This window comes from Quercus suber, unplaced genomic scaffold (assembly GCF_002906115.3).
Source record: "Quercus suber isolate HL8 unplaced genomic scaffold, Cork oak 2.0 scaffold_927, whole genome shotgun sequence".
In the NCBI taxonomy this organism is placed as follows: domain Eukaryota; kingdom Viridiplantae; phylum Streptophyta; class Magnoliopsida; order Fagales; family Fagaceae; genus Quercus; species Quercus suber.
This window is the reverse complement of record NW_027070350.1, coordinates 163820-175773: the sequence shown is the minus strand read 5'-3', so window position 1 is coordinate 175773 and position 11954 is coordinate 163820. Positions and strand designations below refer to the sequence as shown.

General features: G+C 33.6%; 2 protein-coding genes across 9 annotated transcripts; one reads left to right on the top strand and one right to left on the bottom strand.

Annotated features, from left to right (window-relative positions):
* Positions 1–747: 747 nt before the first annotated feature.
* Positions 748–1584, top strand: LOC136065323 (protein FAR1-RELATED SEQUENCE 3-like). The gene is made up of 2 exons (XM_065768375.1): positions 748–893; positions 1083–1584. Exons 1-2 carry the CDS (start codon positions 748–750, stop codon positions 1582–1584), a joined length of 648 nt encoding a protein of 215 aa, XP_065624447.1.
* Positions 1585–4940: 3356 nt separating this feature from the next.
* Positions 4941–11406, bottom strand: LOC112011950 (uncharacterized). Of its 8 annotated transcripts, XM_065768382.1 has the most exons (6): positions 9364–9556; positions 8857–9040; positions 8702–8770; positions 7513–7586; positions 5521–5648; positions 5143–5254 (listed from the first exon to the last, which is right to left on the bottom strand). In XM_065768382.1, exons 2-5 carry the CDS (start codon positions 8899–8901, stop codon positions 5567–5569), a joined length of 270 nt encoding a protein of 89 aa, XP_065624454.1. In that variant the 5' UTR covers positions 8902–9040; positions 9364–9556; the 3' UTR covers positions 5143–5254; positions 5521–5566. The 8 variants fall into 8 exon arrangements, with proteins under 8 accessions (XP_065624452.1, XP_065624449.1, XP_023900063.2 ...); XM_065768380.1 differs by lacking the exons at positions 5521–5648; positions 9364–9556 and adding an exon at positions 11321–11406 and having other exon boundaries at positions 4941–5254; positions 7513–7590; XM_065768377.1 differs by lacking the exons at positions 5521–5648; positions 9364–9556 and adding an exon at positions 9571–9820 and having other exon boundaries at positions 4941–5254; positions 7513–7590.
* Between the last annotated feature and the right edge of the window lie 548 nt (positions 11407–11954).

The window sequence follows — 11954 nt, the reverse complement described above, 5'->3', positions numbered from 1 at the left end:
TTGTTATAATTTGGTGAATAAAGAGAAACTAAAAACAGTTGAGGCAGGTGATGCACAAAGCTTGGTTAATCTTTTTAAAAAAAGGCAAGCTGAAGACCCATTGTTTTTCTATGCAATTTAGGTGGACCAAGAAAATCGAATGACTAACTTTTTTTGGAGGGATGGCAGGTCAAGGATTGATTACGACTCTTTTGGTGATGTAGTGTGTTTTGACACTACATATTGAACTAACAGGTATAATATGATATGTGTCCCTCTTGAAGATATCAATCATCATTGGAATAATGTATTGTTTGGCTGTGCTTTTTTGTTAGATGAGACAACTATTTCATTTACTTGGTTGTTTGAGACATTTATAGAATCAATGGGAAATCAAAAGCCAAAGATGATTTTTACAGATCAGTGTCAAGCTATGATCAATGCCATAAAATTAGCGCTTCCTGAAACAATCCATCGCTTATGCTAATGGCACATTTCAAAAAATGCTGCAATACAATTACGAAGCCATTATGGACATCCTGCATTTAAGAGCCGGTTCAATAAAATTCTTTATGGGTGTGAGACAGAAGCAGAATTCAATTCTTGTTGGGATGGCTTGATAAGAGATTATAATTTGGCAGGTGACAAATGGCTTAAATCTTTGTATGAAATTCGTGAAAAGTGGTGTCTAGTTTTTAGCCTAAATATTTTTTCTACCAAAATGAAAGCTTCATCAAGAAGTGAAGCACTAATAATGTTTTTCACAACATGGCCTCTAAAACAATGAGTTTGACAGAATTTGTACTTCATTATGAGACTGCAGGGAAAAAGATGCGTGAAGAAGAATTGGAAGAGGATTTTCACTGTAATCAAGGTACACCTCCAAAAATAGTTCAGCATAGTGGAATTCTACGGCATGCAGCATCTATATATACTCGCAAAATATTCTACTAATTTGAACTTGAGTTTGCTTCTGCCTTGGGGGTCAAAATCGAAGAAGTTAATCATGATGGAGATATTCACACTTCTGCACTTATTGAAGAGGATCATCAAAGGGTACGCACAGTCCAATTTAATTCTTTGGATAATGTTGTTACATGTAGTTGTAAAATGTTTGAATCCTTGGGGTTATTATGCCGACATGCGTTACGAGTAATCAATGTAAAAAACATAACTCAAATACCGGCTCAATATATTTTGAAACGATGGACAAAGGATGCAAAAAAAGATAGTGCCTCATGTAAATATGCAACATCATCAAGTATGAGTAAAGAGATGTCAGTGACATTGCATCGCAATGAATTAATGCGCTCAGTTTATGATATATTTAGCAAAAGTGTAGCGACAACTCGTCATACTGACATGTGCAAAATGAAAGTGAAGGAGATGGTAGAATTAATTGAAAAGGATATGGCAAATTTGAATATGGAGAGAGTTGTTGATGCCAACAGTGATGGTTTGATTGATGAAAGTGAAACTACCAGCAATGGTGATGGTTTAATGAAGAGCTCACATGATGACTTGCCAATATTGGATCCCCCATATGTGTCACAAAAAGGAATCACAAATAAGAGAATCAAATATAATCTAGAGAAACGCAAATGAAGGGCACCAAAAGATGTTACTAGATCAAGTAAGTATTTTTGAAATACTAGTATGAATTATTCAATTATTATATATGTATCTATTTTTTGTGACTAATATTGATAGTTTCATTTGTCTTAGAAAAAGTAACAAAAGGAAAACCTTCAAAAAACCTTTGATCGGACACCACAAGTTGCAAGTTCCTGCAAGCATATTAGCACACTTATGGATGTAAACTCATTGGGTATGATTATTTAAATTTTATGATTGAAACATTGAAATTTCATACTTGATATTGCAAACAAAATTGTATACTTACCCTTTTTTTTAGAACAATTAACAATGAAAGAAGTGTCACAAAACTTTGCCCATACACAACATGACAGTAATTACTGTGATGGAACTCTCCCTGAAGGTGTGAATATTAGTGATCAGGTTTGTTATTCATATTCCTCAGTCCCTAAGCAATTTAAGTACTTTATGTTGGTTGTATATATTGATTTTCTATAATTGTTGTATAGGTGTTTTCTTCCTTGGGCGTACCACTAATCAATGTTTCAAACCATTTCCAGTAGTTTAATAAGGTGATTAAAATATTTAAAGAATTCATTAATGCATTTTTCTTCTTCAAGAAGCATAGGATTTAATTTTGTTGTATGGATTATTTGGACTACAGAATCCTTTATTCACATGGAATGATGGCTCTTCAAACTCTAGCTTTACAAGGATGCTTCAAAATAATGATCATTTGACTCAGGTAATATTTATTTTTTAACTTGACTTATGCAGTTTACTATTCAATAATTTTTTGTTCTTTAATTTGTGGCAATTCATTAAATATTGTTAATTTATTGTTATTTGAAAATGGCAAACACATTTATATTTTATTTTGCGGGATTCTTTGAACTCTATGAAGTTAAATAGTTAGAAAGAGTGATTCATCTTTGAAAGTTGGAATACATGTAAACAGTTCAGTTGCATTGGAGACTTTATGGTCATTTGCCCACTTGAAATGTCATCTCCTTTACATTTGATTGTTCTGTTTTTTGCTTTTAAAAAAAAAATCTCTGTTTTGTTCTCTTTATTTTTTCTTGTTTTGTACTGTTGCAATGAGTTTTGAGAATGCAATGGATACATTTCTTAGTTGGTAACAGGACATAACCTATGGGTTTTGCATTTATAGTAATTGCAGCAAGATTGATTCATCACAAAAAGTTGGAATAATGTAAACAGTTCTGTTGCATTGGAGACTTTATGGTCATTTGCCCACTTATATATATACTTGGCCATTCAAACAATCTGTATAACGAGGCATAGTGAAGGATGTAAATTAAATATACGAAGCAACTCTAAAAGGCTCTCTTTGCCACAAGCCAAAAAATTTGTCTCGTGGCAAGGTGTTGTATCATTTTTCTTTGCTAAGAGAAAAAGATTTTATTAAAATACAAAGCAGTGAACATCAAGGCAATACAAAAGAAGAGGACTTGCTACTATCCTCAGAAATTACATCAAGATTCAAGAAGGGCCTTGGGTCCAGAATCAACATTAAAACTACCCCAAAACCTATGTTTAAGAGACTACGTAGCCAATATATAAGGAGCATGATTTGCCTCTTTGCATATCCATTTGAAAGAACAGTTAGGCAAATTTGTAGACAGAGAAAGCACTTCAGAAATGCAGCTTTTCTCCATGGGGATTGCACAGCTCTTCTGAACAAACCGTCATCCCAATTACACTTATATAGCAGCTATCCTCAGTCGCAAACTGTGCAAATATTAATCTTCTTGTCCATTTAAGTCTTCTGGATCTCACTTTTAACCCTTAAGGTCCACATTATGAGAAAGAACTTAAAGCTGCGCTTGTTCGGTAAACAGAGTTTATATTGTTGCTGCATAATAGCATTCTTGAGCTTAAATGCACTGTGCTTCATATGATATGGACTAGCATTTATAAAAGAAATTGAAAGAAATAAGCAGTAATTGTGCATAGAAGAAAGACAATAAAATTAAATTAACTAAAAACATCTCTTAGTATACGGTTTTTTCTTGACCGTCTTTCTATTGATTGTGAAAATTTTGGAATCTGATATGATCTTTCTATTCTTTTTAATAGAAATTTTACGACCTTTTTAGCCTCTAGAGATTTTAATGGCCAACAACAAAGAATTCATTTGAATCACAGCAGAAACACTCAAAGCCTCATGAATATAACCAAACTTTAAAGAAACAATAATCACCAGTGGATTTGAATAGGAACAAGAGTGGTTCATAAACTCAATCAAAAATTTATATATAAAATTTAAGGAAAACATCCCGTATTACAAACAGCCTCTTTCCAAAATAAATTGCTGGTCTAATTTTCTTTAAAATAATAAAAACTTATTACATCCATAAGAACTTAAAAAAATATATCCGTTTAAAACCAAAGGAAAGCTACCTTTCTCAGTTAAAAAAAAAAAAAAGAAAAGAAAAAAAANGATCTTACGATTAAGAGAGAAGATGATTCTATAGAACTGATATCATCAAGAGGGAGAAGAGATTTCAGTTTGCTCTTTTCTGAAATTAAATAGCGTTTTTCTTTAGAAATTTCATATAGGAACATTGGACCTTCACCGATTAAGGGGGAAGATGATGCAAAACAGATGTTGTCAAGTGAGAGGAGATTTCAATTTGCTCTCTTATGAAATTAAACGACATCTCTCTTTCGATTTTTTTTTTTTAATTAGTCGTGTTTATCTTTTACTTTAATTTTTATCTTAAAATGAATCAACAAAATTTTTAATAAGTGAGAGCTTTTTAGTGGAATGGTGGACCGCATCACTTGTCCACCATAAGGACCTTATAATTTCTCCTACTACAAGTTATAGTATAGTGTGTATGTATTTTGTTTTCTATTGAAAATCAATCCTACTACAAAAAACCCTTTTGTATTGGAAATATCAACTATGATGCTTTTATTTGATTGGTTATTAAAGATACGTATCCAAAATTCTTGAAATATTGAATGGCGAACATTTTGCTAAAGGACACTGAGAATTGTGAATCCAGTCTTATATTAGACTACTTTCTGTTTTTATTTTTTAGTATAACTACAAGGCATGAATATAATATTATTCTATTTCAGTTGTTGGGGTGTGTAAAATAATGTGAGTAATAAACACTACACTCCTATTTTAGAGGGCCTTCTTCCATTTGTGCACCTTTAGGTTATTGCTTTAACGGCCCACCCTAGTCAAGGGATAGTACTTAAAAAGGCATTTTGCGTCATTTACCAATCCTATTGGGAAATAAATAGATGGGGAAAATTCTAGGTTCACCAAGGTGGCATGGATGGGAAATAAGTCAATAATCACTATAAACTCAAGAAACACTCAAAAATAAAACCAACTAAACACATCCACATAAAAACAAACTACAAAACGACATCCAAATTAATAATTCTCTCAATTGGAGGATATATTTTGTAAAATTAAACTTAAAAATTCTCCAAAAATCAAAACATTCCTAAAGTAAACCATCAAGAAATAAACACCAATAACCGAAGGTTTAGTAAAATAAACTAAAACCCATGTCATCATCAGACTCTTCAGCAGACTCTTCCTTCTTCTCTTCCTCCTTTGCAGCAGCAGTAGGGGCACCACCAGAAGCAGCTGCTGCAACAGGGCAGTGACAACAGCAAACTTGCTAGGAACCTGCATTTATACTCAAAACAATCAACCTATTGAACAAAGGTGACCTCCTGGTGGCAAAGTGTAAAAAAGGCCCATTGTGACCAAATGCTTGTCAATTAGACCACACAAAATAAGGTGAAGTAAAACAGCAACAATGCAACAAAACTTGACATTAATTGAAAAATGTAGTTTGCTGTCACCAACCTTAATGTGATCCTAAAAATCTACACCAAAATCACTTATTATGCCACCCACATGTGCTAATATATTAATGCGCTTGCACTCACCTTACCAATCTAATGGTGGTTTACAGTGTGCACCACTTTGCAAATATCAGTTGCAAGAACTGGGCCTATCCATCCACCCTGTCAATGCCTCGTGGCAGTCAACCACCCATCGCAGCGACACTCGCACTCTATTTTATTCATTTATAGAAACAGCTAAGAAAGATAAGACAAGGGGAAAAAATTTAGGAAAAGATATCTAACTTTGATGATTTTGGCAGAGATATTCTATATTAACATAAGGGGGTAGAGTGGACTAGGGACAAACTTCTTTCCAAATAACATTGCCAATGTGCCAATTTAAAATGTGACCTATAAAAATTAAATTGAACATGAAATAATCCAATTTAAGTGTGCTTTACAAGAAACAATTGCAACAATGATAACCCTCCCCCTGCTTTCTCTCTTGCTACTTGTCTTTCTAAATATCTTATTCAAGATCTTCACTCTTCAAATTCAAGTAGGCAGCTTCTACATGGAAATGAAAGCAAATGACATATCTCAGTCCCATTGATGCTCCCTGTAGAAAGTCCATTCTGATGGATTTGTAATGTTGTCTTTCCATCAGCGGCAACAAGATCGTATGGTGAATCCTCTGCAAATTCAGTTGGCATGGACTTCTAGTGTAGACATGGCTCCTAGTCAGCTTCCTTGATTACCTTTAGTATCTCTTCAACAACTAATCTTGCTCCTTTAGCTGATAAATGAATCCCATCTCCTTTTGTTGGGGGGGGTGGGGGGTGGTGTGGTGGGAATATATATATATACACACACAGCCAACAAACATAATGATTACTCTGTTACATCACACTTTATTGGCGAAGTCTTGACCGAAGAAAAGTTGACTAACAAGGTGCATATCTGGAGAAGAATGTGAATGCAATTGGTTTAAATTCAATATCAAAATGACTCTTCTCAAAAACTTAGACTACAAATCTATCATTTGATAACATGAGTGCCAAAAAGACGTTATGACAAACTGTCACAAACATAACTAGGAAAGAAACCATGGGTAAATTGCGTGCACACACGGGACTTGGACCCAGGACCAAAATCACAATCCTATACTTATGAGGGGTGGAAGCGCCATCTAACCCAAAGGACGGTGGCTATAAATCAGATTGTTTTTTTATACTTATAAGAAGTTCCATTGCAACGCAAAAACTTACATGAAGCAAGCATCCATCCAATCATCTCTTTTTTGAAGTGCAGTAAAAAGATCAACAACCTTCACACCCATTTCTCAGCCAAGCTTTACACAAGCATCTGAGTATCTTTGGCATAACTCATTTGTTCTAACTAGCTCGCTAAAAAAAGGACTGGTTTAAGAAGGAACACTTGAGTTAGAATTCTCATTATTAGAAAACCAGGAAAACAACACACTCAAGATGTGGCTCAGAGCACCTTATGTTTCCACAAATGTTTTCCTCATTGTATGGTAGCATCCCAGAACCAAGAACAGTAGTGTTTGGAATCAAATCATAATTTTTTTTTAATAAATATCGGAGAGCTATCAGTATTGATACAAACTAGAATCCATTTTTCACCATCTACATTAAGTTCTTATGGAAGGCTAACAGAAGAAAGTAATTCAGCCTTGATAAATAACAAGGACATCAAGATTACTAACATCTACATAGGTATGGAAATTACTGTCCAAAATTATACTGATGTATATGTGCATGTCCATCCAAATTCTAATTGGTAATCACACAAGAACTTGAAAGTCAAGAGAGAATCACTGGCATACAAAATTATGGAGACATCTCATCTTTTAAGGTCTATCCTTTGGTTGACCTTGCAAAGAAACCAATTTTCACAAGAAAACATCCACTAGCTTATACTGTCTTGAGCATTATTGATGTCAAACATGTTACCCAAAATATTTTCATAGTTGACACTACCAAGTACATCTAGGGTACCATTAGAGTTTTGATAGTATGGTCACCTAAATCCTTTTAAGGCAAAAGGCATTTTCAACTAGAAGTATAATACCTTTGGAAAAACTTGATTGGGGACCTGGAGAGCACATAGTGAATTCCACCAAAAGTAGCCTCGCAACAATATGTCTGCCTACAATTTATCACGAAGAACATAAGATTCTAATGTAAAAATTACAAGATGCATAAAACAAGCTATTACCAATAGAAATTCCGTAACAGAAACAAATATAAGACAAACAAGGTGTTCGCATGAGAAAGTAAAGGGACTATTTAGATATTTTCTTCTTCCTTTGATTTAAGTTTACATACCGGCTGGTTTAAACCCACACAAAAAAGTCCATGTATACCCACATACTGAGAAAGTTAAAATTGGAAGAACATTTAAATTATTTAGAATACATCAAGGCCGTTTTACACATAACTGGTAGACAATAGTTCTCGAAATTTTAGACATGTGACTTTTAGACTAGTCAGCATCTAAAATCCTGAGTTAAAAAGGTAAGATAAATTTAAAATATAGTTCAACAGGATCTCAGACGCTTCAATTTCTTACAGGGACAATCCTCCATACCTGTGGCTTCAACTAAATTCAAACTAATTACTAGTAAGACAAGCGACCAAGCTATACAGGAAGTATACAAGGGAGTCCTCCCAAGAATTATACACAAATATAGCTAATGAAATCTACAAAAGGAGGTGATATGTTAAAAAAATTATGCAAATGACTCCTTACAGTGGCCTTCAGAGATGATCTTGATTATTAAAATATGACCAGAATCTCCCACACGAAAAGCAACAAATCCAATATTCAAGAAATGTTAGGCATTCCAGTACAATTTACAATTAAGATATTTCAGGCATACGTATGACAGAAATAAGATCAACAAAATATGTGAAATGCATATAATGAATTCTGTAGTGATTCTAGTGAAGAATGATATCACTTCAAATTTGACTTGACTAAGCCGTATCAAATTAACAAAATATTAGGCATTAGTACAACTTACAATTATGAACATTTCAGGCGTATGTATGATAGAGAAATAGATATAGAACACATAGGAACAAAATAAGTGAAATGCAAATTCCTCGTCACCTCGAATTGGACTCCATTGAGCCTCATCCAAATTGATGGAGTGGGATTACAATTACATGAACCCCTTTTCCTCAAAAGTTCATAGAAGCATAATATACAAATATACCATCCACTCCCATTCAACTCTAGTTTGTACGAAACTTACACAGTCTGTTTCAGAACTGGGATCAATTCCCAATCCAGATGCTGCCTTTTGGAATATAACTGCAGCAATCTGTAAGCAAGAGCAAAACACATAAAATAGTTAGATTGGGAACTTGGAAGCAAAACTACCCAGCATAGGATGACATGAGTTTCAACCTCTTCATCTGTAATAATATCATCAATGTCATAATATTTTGCCATCCTTGACACCTCTGCTTGCCACTCTTACAGTGTCTCTTCACTCATTAAAGGAAAGATTAATGAGGACCCAATTGCTGTTTTTTGAGCTCAGAATCATATAGCTACTGCCAAAAACTCTTTTCACTGAATCTGTGAAAAACTGCAAAGGCGAAACATTGCCAACATTATAACCAGAAAAAAAAAAAAAATCAAAATCAAAATTAACATGTATTCTCCAATCAAAATAGAAAATCATTAAATGGAGTCATAAATGATTAACAAATAAAAAAAAAATTACAAACCAATTTCACTTTCAAGTTGTTTCAATTTTCTAGCATTGCGAAATTCATAGAATACCCAAATTCACAAAAAAGACTCCGATTTGAATTCTGAAACAGGTTTTGGCATGGATCTAAAAGACATGGGATGCAACAAATTTTGACCAATCACATACACAAAGATTTGAAATTTTAACAAAATTACAAAAATCTTAAGTGAGGACGAGTTCTCCCACTGTGTGAAGCATTTCAGCAAGCACTTTCCACGCAAGAAACACCAAAGAAAACATAAAAGTTACAGGCACAAGGCACCCTGTGTCGATTGATCAAAAATTATCCTCATCAATAGCATTGCTCAAAAAATAAAAATGCGTGGACAACACGTCATTAACACAGAAGCAAGAGTGGATACCTGGAGAAATAGAAGTATGAAACATGTTGTATTAAAAAAATGACCCCTAGTGGTCCAATACTTCTAAATTTGTATTTTTGTGATTATAATTGACTGCAACATGTTTTTGACGATAGGCTTGCAAGTAATTAGAGACCAACAATTTAGCCTTGTATTGTGTCTCCAACTTAGGTTCAATACTTAAGTGGCTTTTTTAAGTTTATATTACCATTGTGTATTTTTTGTGTGATAGTCACTCCATAATTATAAGTATATGTAGGATGTGGGAGGCAAAGACCAGACTTCAAGTTTTCAGAAATGAGGCTCTCACACATATATACTTTTCTTTTCTTTTCTTTTTTTGATAAAAAAATCAAATTAGATTAAAATAGAATTTCTATATTGTATATTAAAAAAAATTGTTTATGTTAGGCTCCTATCTCCAATATGGAAGTAGTACATTAGCATACAGGTTGTTAGTAAAAGTACACAACTTTTTTCTTTTTATTTGACTTGTTGGGACGATAATGTGAATATTTGATCCCTAAAGTAGTACTCAAACTTTACCAAAAAAGTTTACTACACATTACGCCTCTTGTGCTGTCTTAACCTTAAATACGCAGCTTGAACCAGTGCCCTCTCAAAGAGATTCAGGTCCACTTGGCTTTCCTTCCCAATTATCAATTTCGATGAAACTTTGTTTCCAAGACGGTATAGAGACACGACTAGTCAATTCACCACGTTCGTGCATGACTCTCTTGACCGTCGTGATCCCAATGCCTGTTTAAAAAAGTTAAGGATTAAGGGTGTCTTTGATGGTTCTACGTTCAATCATTGGCTCATCAATTATGCTTTGGATAAGCACGTAAAAGAAATTTATCTTTTTGATGATTCCTATGTTGATATGTCTTTGCCATAGAGGATGTTTTGTGCCAATTCAATTCGGATTTTGGAGTTAAAAGGGTTTAAAGTAGAAGTCCCCGATTTGATTTTAAGTTGTCCTTTGATTGAGGATTTTAGGGTTACTCACTGTTCAGGGTTGAAAAGTATTAGGGTTTCAGGAGCTAAAAAACTCAAAGCTGTAAAACATCAGGAAAGACACCAAATGATTCGATTCGTTTAATTAGAGAAATGACTACTGAGTAATGCTTCATTCTTGCAATGCCACCCAACACGTGATTAAAATGGGCAATGGAAGGCAAAGGGTGCATGTGAAGCATTTTATCAAACAGCTCTAAGGAATGATCAACATTCCTTAAGCTTCTAGATTTGCATTGATCTTCAATTGCTTCTACTTGGAAACTCCAATGACACCCAAACGAAGTCATTCCTAGAAGAATATACCTTCGCCATAAATGAAGTTCCGAATGATTTACTTGAGGGCAATGACTTGAGCCTGGATTAACGACAAACTCATCCAACCCAAATAATTTGAGAGAATCTTGTTCTGTTAAAAATCCCAAACAGAAACAAAGTTTTGAAGGAAAGTTAACCTGAGCATTTGTCTTTCTATTTTAGCTAGAGAAAAGTTAAAAATATTTTTTAATCATAAATTATTATAGATATATTTTCAAATGTTAAAAATATTTTTTAATCATAAATTATTATAGATATATTTTCAAATGTTTGGATATATTAATTAATTATTATGAAAATCAATGTCACTTGCAAAATTCTAAGCAACAAAAGAACTTGTAAAATCCAACTCCCTATAACTACAAACAAGCAGCACGTTATATAGAACAATGTTAACAATATAGCAAAAGAATACCAATGGTAGGAAGGGTGGTCACAATCTCTCCCAATTTCAGCTTGTACAAAATGGAGTCTTGCCCGCTGCATGAAGACCCACCATTAGAATATNTGATGCTCACCTGAGAAACTTTTAGCATGTGCATTCCCTCTATAGCAATATTATTTGTTATTAACTAAAATATGTGGGATTTTATTTTTGATGAGTGCTCTTTCACTGATTTACACATTTAAACTCGGTGCAGAATGAGTCTTGAAAGAAGTATATTGAACTTTAAGACTAGTTTACTAGTTTTAAACTTCATTTGGGTCACTGGGTGCAGGATTTCATTACATTTGGCAACTTGAAGTGATTCACAACCTCTGTGAGGAATGATTTTGCCTGCAAGTGTTCTAGCACTACCTAAATTTATCAATTTTGAAAGTTTCTTCTTGATTGGTGTTGACAGAAATGTGATATTGAAAATTGCAATGATTTCTTATTGGAGTGAGAATCTGCAGAATTTTCTGAACAGTCACCAGAAAATTCTACAGAAAATTCCAGAAAATTTAGATTTTCGAATTTTCACTTAGAAAATTTTAGAACTTGAATTTTCACTTTATGAATCCATGTTCTCCAAACTCAAATATCATTATTACAACATATCCTTCTA

Coding starts and splice junctions, on each gene's coding strand:
- LOC112011950 (XM_065768380.1), bottom strand. CDS start 8,901: ATGGCAAAATATTATGACATTGATGATATTATTACAGATGAAGAG. Junction 7,591..8,701: donor CCAGTTCTGAAACAGACTGT/GTAAGTTTCGTA, acceptor GATAAATTGTAG/GCAGACATATTGTTGCGAGG. Junction 5,255..7,512: donor CCAATCAAGTTTTTCCAAAG/GTATTATACTTC, acceptor GTATAAATGCAG/GTTCCTAGCAAGTTTGCTGT.
- LOC136065323 (XM_065768375.1), top strand. CDS start 748: ATGGCCTCTAAAACAATGAGTTTGACAGAATTTGTACTTCATTATGAG. Junction 894..1,082: donor CAGCATAGTGGAATTCTACG/GCATGCAGCATC, acceptor TGTTACATGTAG/TTGTAAAATGTTTGAATCCT.